Source organism: Vespula vulgaris, chromosome 8 (assembly GCF_905475345.1).
Source record: "Vespula vulgaris chromosome 8, iyVesVulg1.1, whole genome shotgun sequence".
Lineage (NCBI taxonomy): Eukaryota > Metazoa > Arthropoda > Insecta > Hymenoptera > Vespidae > Vespula > Vespula vulgaris.
This window is the reverse complement of record NC_066593.1, coordinates 4,208,884-4,228,391: the sequence shown is the minus strand read 5'-3', so window position 1 is coordinate 4,228,391 and position 19,508 is coordinate 4,208,884. Positions and strand designations below refer to the sequence as shown.

The window sequence follows — 19,508 nt, the reverse complement described above, 5'->3', positions numbered from 1 at the left end:
TGATAGTCTATATTCATGCTTTTGCAGTTCGTTAATAACTTCGTTATTATATTTTTTTCCCTTTTTTTTTTTCATCCGTTTCTCTTACCTCAATAACGATTCAAGCGTAAATCGTTAAAGTTACTCATTGTATTTCACACTGAAAATGATCCTTTATTTTTCAACTTTTTTCTTTTATTAATTGCTGATGTATATTTTAGAGTCGCTTTTTTATAATAATTTATCAAATTACTTTATCGAATTTGATCTTTATCTAACTCATTCCATTTTTAAAAACAACTAGTTTTTATATGAAAGTACATATGTATATATCTATGTAATATATTATTAAACAAAATAATGCACAACTATATCGAGACATTTCAAATTACGTAGAAGAGGACACACCTTCGATTCCGTTGTAAATGTTATAAATATATGTAAACAAATGATATTAACTGGAGAAACAATGATTTTCAACGTAGCTAGGAATACATACTGAATTACGTATTCGAAACAACAAACAATATCACGTTTGTTCGATATTTTAGAAACAAACGTTACAAGCGTATTATTATTCCATATACAACGTTCAAAATGCATGTCACGGAAATTTCAAGTACATAATATAATTTATATCGATCGTAAATTCATATTAATTACAAATCATGACTCGAAAAAACAACTTGGTCAAAAAATAAACATTTCTATACGTTTTTTGCCCTCTTTTTTCTTTTTTACATATAAAGATATCCTCAAAGAATATATATACTTCTGTGACCATCTGTATACATTTACTTTTATCATGACCTTGAAGTTCACGAATTTGAGACGCAACCTCGCTTTCTTGCCTGATACGGAAACAGATTTTTCAAATTTTCTAAAAATTTCCATTGGAGCTACTGCGTTACTTCTATACAAATTTGATTAAATTTATAGCCTGCAAATCGATAAGTTACTTGAATTACGTATTGAACAAATTTCATTCGTTGTACAACAGAGAGAAAAAGAAACATTCGAAATTTTCGAAATAGATAAATAATACGGAGAAAAAACGATAGTAATATTGTCAAGATCAGTCACGAATATAAATCCGCTCAGGCGAGCTTCAAAGTTGCAGGTAACGATTTCATATGAGCCGCAGCATAGTTGTTAGCTCGCATTGCGATTACCTATTAACTTCTCAAGGGTAAAAATACTGCAGTATCGCGAGGCTAACGCCGCAAAACTCGCTTGAAATGTTGACAGTCGATGATATCTCTTTCAATTTAGTTTATCAATTCGGTAAGAATATGTGTATATATATGTGTGTGTATGTATATATGTATGTATGTATGTATGTATGTATGTATGTATGTATGTATGTATGTATACACACACACATGTATAAATATATATATTTTTTTTTTCTCTCAACAAATCGTTTTTATTCGAATAAACTTTCCATACACTTTGTCTTACACTTTTTACAAATTTGTTACATATATCACATATGATAGCTACATACATCTGTTACATATGTCATATATGATAGTTACAAACATCTGTTACATATGTATGTCATACATGATAGCTATGAGAAACGTTCATTACTCTACTTATCTAATTTCACATACTATTCTTTCAATTTTTAATTGTAAGTGACACATTTTTAGAATTTGTTATATTCCTTGTATATTCATATTTCTTATAACATGTTTTTATAAAATTATTGCATATATATATATATATGTTAACATATGTTACATGAGTAGAAAATAATATCTGTGCAAGTTTAAAAATATGGTTTATGATTCAATATAGCAACGCTTTAACAGATCCAAGCGATATCAAGTTTCACATATTACATAGAACGCGAATCGAACGTCTTTTCCACTGATCCTCATTTCTGTAACCGACAGCAGCATTGAATGCACATATGTATGCAACTTCGCGATAACTGTATATATATACACATACATATGTGTGTGTGTGTATATATATATATATATGTTCTAACCGCAGGTACGGACTAACTATCTATGATTTGTAACATTTGTGAATTAACAGTCTCTGTCAACTACTGTGATTACGTCGCTGCGGTCGTTTATATAATTTATTTTTCTTTTTTTTCTTCGTCCTGTCCACTTATTTAACCAATAAAGTTTTAGAAGAAATTATTATATATTAACGAGAAATATTCGTAAATTTTAAAACTACTTTTTTCCCATGCGCAGCCCTTTCATTCGACATTTTCGTAAAACTGGAATATATATTTTTCACAGGATTATCAATATTTCGCTGACCTTTACTAGAACCGGTTTTAATACATATATACATATCCAGAATGGACCAAAAGTTCGTAGGTAATTACAAAAACCAATTACTTTTTTTCGAGAATTTTTAGACTATCTTTTTTCCAGATTATATTCAGTCTAGCTTATAGTTTTACGATCTGAAAAAATTTAATACACATACGTTCGCATGTAATGCACATATACGTTCATATACAATTAATACGTTTCATGGTTATTCATTGTTATATTTCATTGTAATAGACTCGATATATAAGTCTAAAAAATATGTAATATCTGCTTATATAATTTTTGAAGCATAACTCAAACATATCTTCTTTATCAAAATACATTATAAAACGTTTTCCATTTTTTCCAAGACAGACATTTTTAATTATAATCGGGCGAATATAAATATTGTACTCATATATCTACATATATTTATCTTATATAATTAAGTATTCGTAAGATTGGATAATGTATCTCTGCAATAAACTTATCAAATATTGTCTTGTTCTTATCACGTTTATATTCAGAAAATGATAAACAATTATCATTAATAATTTTTTTCATCGGTTTTATCTAATTTCATATATCAAAATTCGAATGAAATTGACAAAATCGTAATTTGATTTTCGAAAAACACAATATAATTTGAACTAAAAATTTTGTCAGGAAATTTTTCAAAGTATCATTATACGATTATTAAAAATGAAACTAATCTCCAGTACAGAATAGTACTAAGAGATAAATGATATGTGTATTCGATTTATCTGGACATACGTAATCTTATTATCAGATAAATATGGAATCATATCTTTTAAAACTAACATGGAATCAACATGTCGTTCATTGCACGAGAAATCATATACCACGAGAATAGTACATTCCAAAAATATAGATTTTGAAAAAATCGACTTTTTGAGACAACAATATTATATTATCCTAACATCATTTTTAATTTATATACGGCTATAAAAAATGTTACGTACCACTTCAACCCTCTTATTCCTATATAACGTCACACGCCCGAAGCTGAAGCCTTCTCCTTGAATTGTTCTTCTACATATTAAGGACGGATTTTACTGAAAAAAAAAAAAAAAGTAGAAAAGATTAGTCTAAAATGTTTTAAAACTTTTATCCCATCTAGAAACTTCAGGCCCACCTTGTACATTTTTCGTTAGAAAATCAATAGAAAATATATAATACTTTATATATAACATTTCCAAAGTATTAATTCTACGATTTGTATATGAATTTAAAAAGAAAATATTCATTTTTAAGTGAAACTGTTCATGCACGAGAAAAATGTCAAAGAACTTTTTATTTTTATCTCGTCGAATTCTATCAGTCTGTTTTAAAAACCAGACATAATTAGGGGACATCAAAATGTCAAACATCAAATCGATTTTTGGAAAAATTAAAAAGAATCTTCTGTGGCCAAAAACGTTTAATATTTTACATGTATACTACGTTCACAACGCCCTCTTTCATTTCAAGCTGGTTTCGTCCAAATCCTACATTCATAAGTTTGAATGTGCCCTTTTAAGCACGTACTTGACTGCTCAGACCCTTACGTATTTAGATGCCTACACTTTTAAAATACGTAAGCATAAAAACATAGGCTGTTTAAATTATTTCTACTTGTGATAAAACTGTCGAACTTAATCTTATTAGATACTATCGTAAAATAAAAAATAAATATTGATGACCTCTCAGACTTGGATAAATATTTTGAAAATATTTATGATGCTTTTTCTTCCCAACTATGTAACGAGTATACATACATAAATATCCGCTAACAAAGACGACCTTCAGAAACGAAGAGATACGAAGAAGGATATATAAATATATTTTATATATATTTTTGACCAATCACAGAATTTGTTATTCCTTCCTTTCCAGGAAAGAGCCTTTAAGTAGGGAAATTAGAAAATCTTTTAGAACGAAAATTGTATTTCTAGTATCATTCGTTTTCAACATTTGTGATTAGCAACATCTTCGATTAATTCCAATCGAAACCTCAGACGATTTCGAACCTTCCAAGAAAACTCTAATAACGACAAATAATTGTAAGTAAATCTCAAACTTCTATTATTTCTTTTTCTTTTCATAATCATCGTCATCATTCATCAGTAAATTATTTTGATTTTTAATCCTTATTATGAATGTATCGTGTAACTTGATTATTTTATTTGTTATTTTATCAAGAACATTTCATCGACAATAATCATTTCAAGATTAGAAAAATTTCTTGATTATAAATGCGATAAAACATATAGGAAGTGATAGGCTATTCTCTTTTAAGAATTTAGTTGTTGCACCTATACACATACATACAGACGAGAAAGTACATATTACGATGTCTCTGTAGATAATTATTTTCTTAATTAATATTGCACTTTCGAATAAATAAGATTTGTATAACATTGAAAAAAAGAATCATATATATTTTTTTTATAATCGTTTATATTAAGTTTTTACGATTTATTTCATCGACAATATGTTACGCCAATGTACTGTACTTCGATTTGTCAAGGGCATATAAAATTGCAGCTTCCAGGGTTAACTAAGAATAACACTTAGACTACTAATGTTATTCTATAATTAGATCGAATATTTCGCTAGCTGGTAAAAGAAATATCCAGCTGTGTTCTCATAATTATTGAAAAGGAAAAAATTCAAGTTTATAATTTTTCAAAATTAATATGTTATTACATTAGTTATTTTACTTGAACACAGCATAAATAATCATGAAAAAAAATGAGAATAAAATATAAGTACTTTAGAAAGTAATATGCTTCATTCATTTATATTTCTTCAGAAATTTTGTTTATATATACATAATTATATTTTTTGTATATATATTAAAAAATGCTATATTACTTCATTTACTTATACTTATTCACAAATTTTTTCTTATTAATATATTTAATAAAAGTATATATATATGTATATGTTAAGAACATGCAAATTATGTGTTAATATACACACACACTCTCTCTCTCTCTCTCTCTCTCTCTCTCTCTCACACACACACACACACACACACACACAAAATACATATTATAATACTCCGCCTCTACCATTATATCATAAATATATTTTAGATTAATACATATAAAATTGTATTATTTTTCTTGAGTAAACTTACGTTTTTTAATATATCTGTTCAGCAACAAAAATTATGCAAAATATTACACATTTTTTGTTCAAATGTCCGATGTCACTACTTAAACACTAAATCTTTCATTCATAAACTTTCACAAAAGTTTGATCACTCATTATTTTTTTCCCACAAAACAGACAAAATGAAACACATATATAATCGTAATTTAGTTAAAAATTATGTAAAAAATCTTGCTTGTAGGTTGTTAGACACAGTCATATATTTATAAGTAAATAATACGTTAGTATGAATAAGAAGTACAACAGTGTCATCTAGCGGAAAGTTTCAAAAATTATGTCTTCGAATAGAAATAGTCAAATTATTTACTTTACAACCATCGATAAATTATATTTTTTTTCGCTTTTTCCTTGTTGTTGCATTTTTGCATATTCGATTATTAAAATTATTATTGTATAATTATTCAATGATAAAAACCCATAAAAATAGCATTTTTTACACAATAATAAGATAATTTACTATAATTTACAAATAAAAACATACAGGTATTCAGTGAAGTTACTAGTTCGATATCGCATTGTTAGTAATAATCATTTCGGAGATTTAAATTTTAATATGTAATATAAAAAAATATATATTACTATTACAATAACAAAAATATATGTATGTGTAATTAAAATTTGATTTATAATTTGAGTTTATTCAAAGTCGAAACAGATTATGCATGCACCAATGACTAATGACGTATTCATACGCAGATCGTGAAGATGATCGTCCCATGCAACAATATAAATTCATATTACATAATAAATTTAATTTAATATCTGGTAGCTGATGTGCAATTTTTATTTCTATATTTATGACTTTAATCGAATTTGAGCAATGTATTTCTTATCATTTGCATGAATAATTAAAATAAAAAAATACGTATTGTGCATAATTAATTTATTTTAATAGGGCCCTAAAAATTTGTAACGCCTCAGGGCCTTCGAAGGTTAAATCCTTCACTGTATGTAACGGCGCCAAAGAGATACAGATATAAAACTTTTTAAGAATAAAGGCAAAATTGTAGGTAGCGAATTGTAGATTACACACTTTTGATTGGTCAAAAATACTAATGTTTACATTTGAAATGTTAAATCTTTTTTAGTCCGTGTATAAAGTCGATTATTCGAAAATATTTGCTACAGACTAAACATGTGAGAAATCATGTTTACTGAAAATATATAAGTGTTAAAAAATGTAAGTTTCATATATAAGAAAAGAAAATATGAAAAATAATACTAGTGACATATAATATTTTCTTTCGTACTTCAGAACTAAAATAAAAAGCTGAATCTTATTGAACAATTGAATTGTTTTTGTTTTAATTGTTTAATAAGCTTTTTTTAACTCAAATTCATATTCTTGTCGTGAAATATTTTTTTCTTCATATTTAATTAAATATAATAAAAATTACTATGTAATGGAATATATACAATATATAACAAATATGCCTCATTTTTTAATTATACAGTGCTTTTTTTCTATAAAATTAAAATAATTAATTACTACAATACTATATGTATATGTCAATGATAAAACATATATAATGAATAAAATATTAGATATCAATATTTATGTAACTTTGTACGATTATTTTTATAGAATCTATTATATTTTTTACAAAATTCTGTAAAAAATTAATAAAAGTAATATGAATAGCATAAACATACGTGATGCTATTGTAAAGGCTTCTCAAATACCAAGAACAGACGAAGAGATATATTTTGTTCGACTTGATAAACCGGATCAATCTTGGATTGATCATAATATGAATTTAAAGAATATTAAAGTACCAAGAAATATACAGGTTAGCTAAGATCATCTATTTTACTTATTTATATTTAGTTATATTATATCATGTATTTATCAAAACATGTATATTAATATACTACTGTATAATAACAATATATACTCCATCACATTTAAAGCCATATATTATAATATTAAAAATTAAAAAAATATAGTTAAATATTGGTTAGTTAAAATGTTATGATTGTTAGTTATAAATAGATCATCTTTGATGTAATATCTAGAATAATATTTTTTTTTTATAATATTTAATACTGAATTTAGAAAGAATAATTACAAATATGTTTTTTATTATCAGTTAATAGAAACAGATACTTTAGATACATCGAATAATATGGACTCAAAATATTGTTTAAATGAAAATGAAATATTGTCTTCTATAAAAGCTGTAAGTGTAATACTTCAGATATTATTAAATTAATATGTAAATATTTTCTTTTCTTATAATTAATATTTTATGTAAATAAGTCTTTATTTATATATAGTATAGTAATTATATGTATATTTAATGAAGATTTATTTATGTTTTTATAAATATAGGTAAATGGTGGAATTAGTTATTCTAATAAATTTCTAGAATATCAATGGAAATTAAAACAAATGAGAAATAATTTAGATACAGAGAATATTAACACTAATATATCAAACAGTAAAACTTGCTCTAATTGTAACAGTGATGTTAAATCATCAAATGTACAGATTATTAATACAGACAAATCAAAAAAAATAGAAAATAATGAAGATTCTCATTCTATTCAAGAAGTTCTAAAACAGTGTAAACTTGAAAAGAATGCTTTAATCTTAGGACTTTTAAATAGTAAACAAATAACTATAGAAGATTTGCAAATACCAAGTAAACCAAATTTAAAACATGAAACATTCCACAATCACTCTGATCTTCAAGTAAGTGTAAAACATGTTTTAAGTATTCTTTATCATTTATATTAATAGTTCTTCTATTCAATAAATGAAAATGTTCTATTTGAAATTAGCTATTTACAATTATCATTAATAGTGTAATCTAAATTATAAACAGTTATTCAATTAATTCATTTATATATGCAATCTCATTTTTTATTGATATGAAATTCTTTCATAATAAAAGAAAAAAAGTGAATACTTTAAATTGAAGTTAAACCAAAATTTGCTTCACCAAATTATTTAATTTTTATTAGACTGAAGATATTGCTGTTGGAAATCATCTAATACAGCATCCAGATGATCCAGACATATATATCCATCCATTGCAAGTAATGGAAAAATCAAAAAAGCATACTAATTTAATGCTAGAATATGTCGGAATGAAAGAAGTAGTTACTCCAAAACAATATTATATTAATGAGACTGATAATATGTCATTTGAGTTTATAAAAAAAAATGTAGAAAATAAGTAATTATTATAAATATACCATAATCAAGATGTATTTATAAATTTAGTATTAAATATGATTTTTTATATAGTTTAGAAAGTATAATAAAATAATAACTTAGAAAGTATGCATAAAGACATTAGAGATTGATACATGAGTTCTTATATCAAAATTAGTAATATAAAGAACATCAAAAAAGTTATTTTTTTTAAACAAGTACTTGTAAGCTAAATATTTTGTCAAATTATATAAGACTTGATGATTGTGATAAAATATTTTTAATCTATACAAATTGATATTAAGATAATATAGTGTAAATAATGAAACAATAAATCTATTTTTTTTTTTTAATCTTATATGATTATAAAATGTAAAAAAACTATCTAGTAAAAAAACATCAAATTTTCAAATCTTAAATCTTAAACTAAGTTTGTTTACATCTTTAAAAAGGTTAGCAAAAATTAATATAATATTGTAAATAGCTTTATATAGTATAATTAATTATTTTCTACATGAAGTGATATACATCTTCTTGCATCAATTTTTCTTGTATAAATTTTGATATAAATATACATTTGTATTTGTAAAAAATTATTTTTTATACATACATATAAATTTTATTTTACGATTTTAATATAAAATTTATCATTATAAAGTTACAAAAAAATTACTTTTACGATTAAGTATTTACAAGTAAAAAAATATCCACTACCATTTGAATCACAGATATTGTATACACTCATAGTATTTAAATTTTGTATAAAAGTATAAAAACAAATTGAACATGCAAAATGAAATATATTACAACAGATTAAAATGGACTTTTTAAATTCTTTACTTACACATAAAAGTAATTTATATATATACAGAAAACTATAATTTAAAAGTACATTTAAATAATAAGATGTTATTACTTCAAGACATTACTTTAGAATAAAATCTAAAACAGTGTAAAGTACAAAAGAAACAATCATATGGTACAGTACTATCATTTGAAAACTTTACACTACATATAGTTGAATTTAAATTAAAACATAATGGCTTTCTTAAAAAATATTGAAAACAAGCTGTTCCACATACACAATATTTTGCAGAATCTAAATATTTTACCAATGTATTAGGTATCAAACTTGCATTGTAGTTTGTCCTGTAAAAATAATATGATTTTATTTACTGTTATCATTTATTATTAATTCAACAAAAATAATATAATTATAATAAAATATATATATAGCAAACCTTGTTTTCAAAAATATTCTTGCTGCACACTCAACAAGACTTGGTAATTGCATTATACTTTCATAATAAGGCTTAGTTGTTGAGAATGAATTTCCAGATACATCTATTTCCAATAATCGTAATTTCCTCATACTTCCTGGTAAAAACTGTAAACTGTTCTGTGATAAATCCAAATATTTGAGCGAAATTAAATTTCCCATACTTTGTGGTAAATATATTAATGAATTACAGCTTAATTTTAAATTGACAAGAGCATTGAGTTTTCCAATCTTCTCTGGTATTTCAGTTAACTGTAATTAATAAGTAAAAATTAACTCAAAATTTTTTGCTTTTATAATATTAAATTACATAAATTATTAAAATTCAACTTACAAAGTTACAACTTAAATCTAATAAGCATAAAGTATTTCTAATGTTGTTTTGGTCTAGCCATATCCATTTAGAAATAGCAGCTTTGCCAAGTTGATTTTGAGACAAAATAAGTTGTTGTAAATGAGGCAAAGAACCTAAATCTTTAGGTAAGGACGTTATTTGATTGTTTGATAGATCTAAAACTTTTAGACGATTCAATTTTAGAATTTGAAGATCAAATGATTTCCTATCTAATCCTATGATGTGTAATTCTTCTGTAAATCTTGGAAAACCTTGTAAAGTAGGATATTCAGAATTCTTTTTTACAGTTATTTTTGTTTTCTGCGTATTACTAATTTTTTTGCCATTTAAATTAGATATTGCAAGAGTTGATAAATGTACTTTTTTGGACGATGCAAGTTTTAAAACATGAATAAAACTCTTTAATGGTATTGCATCGCTCTGTATAATTAAATCATGAGGAGGTTCTTTTATTCTAATTGTTGCTTTCCCATTTTCAATAAATTTCACAAATATCATCTCTATATTATCATTCACCTAAAAATTATAAGATAGACATTAAGAAAAAAATATACATTATATACATATATATACATAAAAAATATTACCTTATATTTAGTTCCACATTTGTTCTGCTCTGTTTGTAATAAAATATATAATTCATCATTTTTTATAGATTGTCTTCCAATAACCAAATATCCACGTTGTGATTTTTTTCTTATCGATAAATTTGTCAAATTGTGCATTCGATTATTAACTTCGACATTACAATTTAATTTCATTTTTACTTAACTTTTTTAAACGGTCGTTAAATATACACAAATAAAAAAAGAATTCACATTTGTTTGAATTCACCGATATTAACAGTTCAAAGTAGTACCTAATTTGATACAATAGCAGATTTTTTTGTTTGGCGCCAAATCTCATATAACGAATTTACATCAGCTTAATAATATCCTAGTAAATTTTAACTAAATGTATACATATATATTACTAGTCGTTAAACGAAATATATGTATGATGTATATTAAGCTACTCTAATGTATTCTAATGTACAAATATATTGTCCAATAAGATTTGGACAAAAAATCAGAATTAAACTACTTCGATAAAGATGATCATAAAGTTTATTGTATATTTAAAAGATAATGAATATATTGTAATGTTGTTTTAATTTTTATGTTATATGCAATTTAATATTTTATCTCATGCAATCAAATATTTCTCATAATCAGGTACTAAATATTTTCTGAAAAGTCTTAAGATAGCTTCTGATTGGTAGGAGCATATAGAAATGTACAGTACGTATTTTCGTACAAGTATTAGATCATAAAAAGAAATTCGGAAATATAACGCATACTATCATCATTTGTGAATACATTTTCGAATTATATAATTACATATTTGCATAACTAATGTGTGTGTGTGTGTGTGTGTGTATGTATTATATGCAGCAATTTAAATTTCTATGAACTAATACGATTGATATTATAAATTGCAAAGTATTAAATCTTTCATAGACTCTTTTTTAGGGTACATAAATAAAGATAAAATTGTTGATTTAATTCTTTTATTTATTGTACTTTTTTACCACCACGTGTTTTCCAAGCTACTATAAGATTCCACGAAAAATATAAAGAAAAACTATGAACTTGAGAAGCTAAAAGAATAAACGCATACCATAACATTCCATATGGTAGACCCTGAAATAATTTTTATATAATGTAAAGCATGGTTTTATATATGTATATATATATATATATGTATATATGTATATATATATAATATTAAAATACGAATATATTGATATCTTCTATTACATTGAAAAATGATTCTGATCTAATGATTATACATTAGAATGAATACAATTAGTTTCTTTATATTACAAATGCTAACTTTAATCATTCATATGACTTCAGTTCATTGATTAAATAAATAATTTACCTGCCACAGTTGAATATCTTCTGTTTTACCAACAGTTAAATATTTCCAAACATCTTTAAAATAGTATATCATAGCATATAGAATTGGTCCATAACCCAATACAATAAGACCAATCATATAACGTTGAAGTGTCTTTATTTTATTCTTTTTAATAGCTGATAATGCAAGGAAAGAAAGTAATAAGCTTGTGCACCATATATATTCCCACCACAATGGCTGACATAAAAAAAAGTCTATATTTGTACAATGAAATTGAATAGATGATAGAAAAAATATGTACTAAACTATCATCATACATCATGTAAGAAAAACATTTATATACAAGCTTACCTGTGGTATCAATAATTCTTCTATTTCCAGAATAAAAATATCAAGCCTATCTAAAATGTCTGCTGACAATTTGGCAAGCATAACAAAGAAAAGAAGATAGTGAAAAAATATGCAATACTTTAATCGAGATTTGTTCGTCACGCTGAAAAGAGAATATATATATATATATATAAACATTATATGACATCTATAAAAATTTTTATTGCTTCATTCTATTAAAATATTAATACTTAACACAAAAGTTCTTAACGCTTTTTCTATTATCTAAAATAATAAGTACAAAAATGTTCTTAAAATTAAAAATATAAAACAATAAATATTATAGTTATAAATTACATTCTTTTACATTAATGAATAGTTTTTATTTCTTTTACATAAAAATAGTGTGACAATTGATTATAGGCTTTTTAACTTTTATATATAAACAGAACACCAAACAAAATTAAATCAGAAAACATTAGACTCCAAGGGCAAAACCTCCTGCTATTAATAGGTATACTCATGGAAACAAGGGCATACTGAGCACAATACTTGCAATCTACATAAATTGGCAATTTGTAAATTCTTGGTACACTTACAAGATGAAAATATTAATTGATAGCTTAATTATTTTATTAAAACAACACTATGATAAAAATTTAATTAAATGTTTCTATCTTAAAAATGTTTGATGCTCTGTGTGTATGTGTGTCTATATATATACATATATACATCATATATATATATATATATATATATATATATATATATATATATATATATAACTACACATCACTACTTGTTAATTTATTAATTTTTGTCATATTTTTATGACATAGGCATTTTAATACATATAATTTACTTATTTTACATGCAATATAATATATCATAGATAAAAATATATAATGTAAAATTAACGTAATAATATAATAAAAATAATAACACAATTATAAACTTAAAATTATGAATAAAAACAATAAAATCTTAAATAAGTTTTTGAGGGATTATTTTCATTGATTCTATTAATTATTTTTTTGTATACGATATAACTGATATTTACTCGAATTACAATTGTATGGATAAAAGAATACTACAATCGATGTAATTATTTAATAATATAACAATCACATTTTCCTGTATTTAATAAGCATATGCTTAATTTAATTGACAAAAGCATGGATGAGATTTATATTTTGCTCACCTGACTTGATACTGCCCTGCAACTTTTTGCCTATGATTAAAATCACTTCCATCTGTACCTAATGCTTGGCACAAAGTAACCTTCGAAGCCATTTTCTATATTCCACGTCTAAAAACACAAAACATACGTCTTACTACGTATCAATTAATGTTCTACTTCATTAGACAGCTAAATTCAAGGTTAAAACATGCGCCGAGTTATCACCGTGTGTTCGACTATTTTTGAACTTTCCCAAACCCCGATTAGAAATTGATGATTCTATTCTCAAAACTGCTCAAAATTAACCATGTCTGCACAATAATAATTTAACTAAGTAATATTTCACTTTCTCACTCTTGTACAACGAATTGAAAATCTTCTAATAATTAAGAAGGAAATAAGAATAATAAGTTTAAGTAATTCTCATATATTTAATAATTTTCTAAAAAATTAAAATCAAAAATGATCTATTTTAGTTAAAACTAACTATAACTGAACTTGATTTATTTTTGATGCATTTACGAACATCTCATAAAAGACTAACGTAAGTAGCAGAGATGACTAAAGTTTATGATATTCAGAACTAAGCATGGTAAATGTTTGAATGTTTTTTAAGATATTATTTTAATTATTTATAATTAATATATTTTTTTAATATATTTTTAAAGGAAATCTTGTATTAAGAGTATATTGTTACATATTTCGCATTTTATTTTCAATAATATTATGATGTAAACTGGGCAATTAAAAATTAAATTTGTTGTTTAATAACTTTAATTATATGTATAGAGAAATTAATAATAACAATATTTATATTTATATATTTGTTTCCTATATTTTTCTTTTATAAAATTGCATTATAAAAATTATAATATTATTTTATATTTTATGAACTTATATCTAGTTTTGATGATTATTATTATACACTTTATCTTTTTAATTTATTGATAATTAAAATTATAACATATATGTAGATGTTTTATATTTTTTAAATGTTATTGTGCTATCTAATAGTTATTATGAAAATGATAAAAAAATATTATTAGACTGGGAAGTAATATTAAAATAGATGCAATCTGTTTTGTTGCTGTATTACATGGTGTCTGTCCTGGTGCAGATTGACAAGCACAAACTTCGATTATATGAGCATCAACCTATATAAATAAATATCATTAGGTTAAAACATATATATATATGTGTGTGTATAGATTTGTCTATTAATAAAAAAAATATATATACTTGGTAATTAAAACATCCTGATGTAACAGCTATTGTTTTGTCTTCAATTATTCTCCCACAATAATGGGACATGTATATAACTGTGAATAAAAGAATGTTGATGATATTTATATTTATATATAATAGAAACAAAATTGAATTTACCTGCATTGTTGTAAATATTAGAATATTTAATACATGCAAAGCCTTTTTGTAAAACACATACACTTGTATTTGAAACAATGTCCTTATCATCAATATTCATATCATGATGCCATATTTTAGTTATATTTGGTGGACCCGCTGAAAAAAAAATATAGATGTTTATTATTCAATAATTGCACTACATAATATAAATGTATATATGTCATTTAATAGTGTAAAATAACTATCAATATTATTAATTTTAAGTTTATACTCACATGCATCATAGATTAGTGGATCTACACATGGCACTCCATTATATCTACCTTTTGTACAAGTAGTATTTAAAGAATCTTTATAAGGTATTGGTCCTGGCCAAGTAAATCGAAAACAATATGGTCTTGATTTATCAAGTCCTGTAAAAAACCATTAAGCATCATAATATATTAAACAAATGATAAATCTACAACATATAAACAACATACATTAATTATCGTATTTTTATTAATCAATGAATAAGTAATAATTACCTAAAGCAAACCACATACAACATATTAAAAATATGATTAACTTCAAAGTATTCATATTGACAGGTTCACATTGGACAGATACTTAATACTGCTATAGAACTATAGAGATAACAAGCTTTTTCTGATAAGATCAATAATCAGATAATTTGATGTCTCATATAGTTTTATATTAGAAATTATCACAAGTCATATATTTTTTAGAAAATTATATGAAAAAAACATATTTGTTAAAAAATTAGCAGATTAGTAGGTATTATAGATATGTATGTATATATAGAAAAGATATAGGATTAAAATACTCGTGATTTATTTGAATAGTCATCCAATGACTATTATATTTCATAATATTTGCTAATAATATTAAAAAATAACAACAAGCAAACTTGTATAAAAACATCATGATATTACAGGTAAATATATTATAAATTATATACTTTGTCATGAAAGCTTATAATATATAATTTTTGGTAAAAATTTTATTACAAAAATCTCATTAAAATTCATCATGTCTAGTTAATGCTTCTCCAAAATCAGTTGCCTGAGAACCAACAAAAATATCATATTTTTCTAATATTTCATCTTTTGTAAGTTTTTGATCGGCATCTGTATCAGCTTCATAAATTAAATGTCGGGCTTCTGCTTCTGCATGATCAAAATCAGCAGGAATAATCCAATTTCTTACCTATTAAAAGCATGGCAAACAGAATTAGCATATTTTTATTGAGACAAATCAATAAAATTTTTATATAATTTACTAACCTCTTCAAAATCCATATAACCATTATGATCTTTATCTCTGTACGATGAAAATTGTTCTTTCTCATTTTTGACCCATTCAGGCTCTTCTTCTTCCTCTGTACCTCTATACATGTCTCCTAAAAAATTAATAATGCATTTCAATATATGAATTGTTAATATCATAATTTACAGTTATTTCAGTTACCAATATATTCAGCTATTGATATCTTTCCATCTCCATCTTTATCAATATCCTCCATAGTTTCTAACACTACAATATCTTTCATATGATTTGCTTCTTCTGCATGCAGGAATGCAGCAAATTCATCTTTAGTAAGTGCATTGTCATTATCAAGATCAGCTGCTTGCCAACGTCTGCGATCTCTTTTAAGCATTGCTTCATAAGGAAATGTTTCTTCTTCTAATTTATCTTGATCATTACTTTCATGCTCATTAATATGTCCATAAAGTTTGATTTTATAATCTGTCCATGGAAGGTTATCTTTTTCTTCTAAATTATAAGATGTCCATTGACGATTAATATCATCTTGAATATATCGCCGCTGAGTATATAATATCCAATCTTTAAGTTCTTCCTTTGTAACAAATCCATCTTTGTCTTTATCTATTTTATCAACAATTATTCCTAGTCTTCTTGTACTTTCCTCTGGACTTAATTGATCAAATGTTTTGGCATCTTCTCCCAGAAAAGCCTCATGATCGTAACTTGGATTATGCTGAGAGTTAATGTAATGCTCCTGATCACTTAAATCCTATAATTATATTACACACACATATATATATAATAGATTTATACAAATATTTATTAGATATCATTCTTCTATAATATTATAATAAAACAAATATCGTGTATATTTATCTATAGATTCAAACTATATATATTTATAGAAATTTTTAGTTCACAATTTAATCCAATATTTCTTATATTATTTTATATATTTGATATGAAATAAATATCTAGAAATAAATCTTTTAAAGAAAAATAAACTGAGGTTACATACTTCAAAATCATTTTTATTAAGAATTATAATATAAATCAGTGACTATTTGAACATTTATATTAAACTTTCATTTCTTATTATTAATTAAACATTAAAAGAAATAATTTAAATTTTTATTTACCTTATTCAATATACGTTGTTTGGGCTCATCTTCTGGTTTTGGAATTGCAGTGGCCGAAATAGTTAGAACGAATAAAATTTGAAAAACTATAAGTTCTCGCATTGTTTTTTATATTGAAAAGAAAATATTGAAAGATTTTGGTGTGATCGATCTTATTTACTACACGATATATGAGTTTTTTAATAAAGCACGATTTTATAAGCGGTAGAACAACTCTCCAGCATCCACATCAGCAAATCTTAATGTCTTAACCAATGTTAGACCCCCACTTACGAACTCCATATTTCTTTAGAAAACTCGCACCGTAATACCGTTGTTGATCCTATAAGCGCTTGCTGTGAACGTTATTCAATCCAACAACGTTCGGGAGATGTTCTACGTTCAAACCTACGCGCTTAATTTAGGTCACTATGGAAGGAGTATGCATAGATGTGTTCTATTGAAACATTTGTACAAAAGAAATGGTTTGCATATGAATCTGTAAATTTTATGGAGTACTAAATCCTTTATAAAAAATCAAATAAAAATATATTCCTCTAGGTATGATATATTAAAATTTTTTTAAATCAGTATTAGTTTGATCTAATATATTTTGTTATTTTTCTTCCTTCTATTTATCACAATATTATTAATACAATAATCCAAATTTGTACTTATATATTATTATGTTCATGACATTAATTTGACAACAAACTTAATGCTCAAATAAGTTTTTAAATAGATATTATTTATAATAGTTATAATTGGTTAAATAAAGGTAATAACTAATATCAATAAATGTTTCAATTTATTTATTGAATACAAAGATATTAATCTTGACTTGCATCCACATTTTCTGTTTGAAGACCTTTAAAAGAGGCTACAGGAATATATGTTACAAGCGTATATAATTTATTTGCTGAATCCTCATCGTCATTCCTTCTTCTACTTAATCGAACACGGACTCTGAAAGGAACGTTCCTGTAAAAGAAAAACATTTTCCTTAATCTATATTTATTGAAAAAACTATTATTCACTCATTAAGTAAAATTGAAGAAATGAACTTTAACAATGTTTTTAAGAAAAATATATAAAGAGAAAAATTTACCTTATTCCTTTAGACCATAACTGTTTGTTGAGACGAGTGTCAATCCTTACATCAGGTGTACCCATTTGTTTTTCAGCAAATTTTCGAATTTCTTTAATTGCTCTAGGTGCACGTTTTTTAAAACCAACTCCATGAAGACGTTTATGAAGATGTACAGTATATTCACGAGTTACCACTTCATTGATTGCACTCTTTCCTTTCTTTTCAGAAGATTTAGCCATCTTTAACCTAAATAAACAATATATATATATATTTCTTTATACATTTTCAAAATAGTAACATCAATTTGATAAAAAATTTAATTTAAAATAATATATTTTCTTTTATTTCATTCACAGATGTTATATTATAACTTAAAGATAAAACATTTTTAATATTGTCAATACACAACGCATTCCTCATAATGTATATATAAATATTTTCTATCATATAAAATTATAAAGTAGAAAAAAATTTTACGTAAATTCTAGTTAAAACTTAAAAATGAACACAATTTTACCAATGATTATGATTTCGTATCAATTTAAAATCAGATGTTCTCGGATTTTATTCGAGAGAAAGTTTAGGTTCCTTCTCCGATCGAAGGTTCCGTATAAAAGAGCTAGACTCGTTCGTAAAATTGTTACTAGATCGATCAATCATCCTTGACATTGGTGACTGATTATTTATTAAATCAAATAAATTTATAATCATTGTTATTGTATTACATGAAAATTGAAATACCTTTATTGTATTATTAAAAAAGATGAATTAATAAGTATTATTGCAATAATACAAATTATAAAACTTAATACTCACCAGTGCTTACGTAGATCTTTGTGATATGATTGGTTGATGGATATAATACATATTGTATATAATTGGCTATTACAGATTAGACATTTTGAAATTTAAATTTGATTAAAAAATTAATTTACAAAAACAACAAAAACATCAAATTATATCTGACAAAATATATATATTTCTCGATTATATTATTATAAAATTAGATTACATTCAGA

At 24.4% G+C, this 19,508-nt stretch overlaps 6 protein-coding genes across 9 annotated transcripts; 1 reads left to right on the top strand and 5 right to left on the bottom strand.

The window, feature by feature from the left end:
• Positions 1 to 1,396: 1,396 nt before the first annotated feature.
• Positions 1,397 to 11,745, bottom strand: LOC127065585 (leucine-rich repeat protein 1). Of its 3 annotated transcripts, XR_007782140.1 has the most exons (6): positions 10,823 to 11,745; positions 10,215 to 10,751; positions 9,843 to 10,132; positions 9,684 to 9,750; positions 3,245 to 3,337; positions 1,397 to 2,413 (listed from the first exon to the last, which is right to left on the bottom strand). XR_007782140.1 is itself a non-coding variant. In XM_050998128.1 (5 exons), the coding sequence occupies exons 1-5, from the start codon at positions 10,994 to 10,996 to the stop codon at positions 3,335 to 3,337; spliced, it is 1,071 nt and encodes a 356-aa protein (XP_050854085.1). In that variant the 5' UTR covers positions 10,997 to 11,744; the 3' UTR covers positions 1,397 to 3,334. The 3 variants fall into 3 exon arrangements, 2 of the variants coding, with proteins under 2 accessions (XP_050854085.1, XP_050854084.1); XM_050998128.1 differs by having other exon boundaries at positions 1,397 to 3,337; positions 10,823 to 11,744; XM_050998127.1 differs by lacking the exons at positions 1,397 to 2,413; positions 3,245 to 3,337 and having other exon boundaries at positions 9,462 to 9,750; positions 10,823 to 11,743.
• Positions 5,988 to 8,835, top strand: LOC127065590 (uncharacterized). Of its 2 annotated transcripts, XM_050998136.1 has the most exons (5): positions 5,988 to 6,621; positions 7,027 to 7,231; positions 7,532 to 7,621; positions 7,774 to 8,136; positions 8,409 to 8,835. In XM_050998136.1, the coding sequence occupies exons 2-5, from the start codon at positions 7,076 to 7,078 to the stop codon at positions 8,625 to 8,627; spliced, it is 828 nt and encodes a 275-aa protein (XP_050854093.1). In that variant the 5' UTR covers positions 5,988 to 6,621; positions 7,027 to 7,075; the 3' UTR covers positions 8,628 to 8,835. The 2 variants fall into 2 exon arrangements, with proteins under 2 accessions (XP_050854093.1, XP_050854092.1); XM_050998135.1 differs by having other exon boundaries at positions 5,988 to 7,231.
• Positions 11,746 to 11,767: 22 nt separating the features above from the next.
• Positions 11,768 to 14,050, bottom strand: LOC127065591 (protein jagunal). Its single transcript, XM_050998137.1, has 4 exons — positions 13,669 to 14,050; positions 12,489 to 12,630; positions 12,159 to 12,374; positions 11,768 to 11,917 (listed from the first exon to the last, which is right to left on the bottom strand). Exons 1-4 carry the CDS (start codon positions 13,758 to 13,760, stop codon positions 11,789 to 11,791), a joined length of 579 nt encoding a protein of 192 aa, XP_050854094.1. The 5' UTR covers positions 13,761 to 14,050; the 3' UTR covers positions 11,768 to 11,788.
• Positions 14,051 to 14,472: 422 nt separating this feature from the next.
• On the bottom strand, positions 14,473 to 15,732 carry LOC127065592 (uncharacterized). Its single transcript, XM_050998138.1, has 5 exons — positions 15,540 to 15,732; positions 15,288 to 15,425; positions 15,031 to 15,168; positions 14,887 to 14,966; positions 14,473 to 14,801 (listed from the first exon to the last, which is right to left on the bottom strand). Exons 1-5 carry the CDS (start codon positions 15,592 to 15,594, stop codon positions 14,655 to 14,657), a joined length of 558 nt encoding a protein of 185 aa, XP_050854095.1. The 5' UTR covers positions 15,595 to 15,732; the 3' UTR covers positions 14,473 to 14,654.
• Positions 15,733 to 15,829: 97 nt separating this feature from the next.
• On the bottom strand, positions 15,830 to 17,828 carry LOC127065589 (calumenin). Its single transcript, XM_050998134.1, has 4 exons — positions 17,421 to 17,828; positions 16,483 to 17,050; positions 16,299 to 16,414; positions 15,830 to 16,221 (listed from the first exon to the last, which is right to left on the bottom strand). Exons 1-4 carry the CDS (start codon positions 17,520 to 17,522, stop codon positions 16,033 to 16,035), a joined length of 975 nt encoding a protein of 324 aa, XP_050854091.1. The 5' UTR covers positions 17,523 to 17,828; the 3' UTR covers positions 15,830 to 16,032.
• A 368-nt stretch (positions 17,829 to 18,196) lies between these two features.
• On the bottom strand, positions 18,197 to 19,170 carry LOC127065593 (60S ribosomal protein L31). The gene is made up of 3 exons (XM_050998140.1): positions 19,007 to 19,170; positions 18,508 to 18,735; positions 18,197 to 18,380 (listed from the first exon to the last, which is right to left on the bottom strand). Exons 2-3 carry the CDS (start codon positions 18,726 to 18,728, stop codon positions 18,230 to 18,232), a joined length of 372 nt encoding a protein of 123 aa, XP_050854097.1. The 5' UTR covers positions 18,729 to 18,735; positions 19,007 to 19,170; the 3' UTR covers positions 18,197 to 18,229.
• Between the last annotated feature and the right edge of the window lie 338 nt (positions 19,171 to 19,508).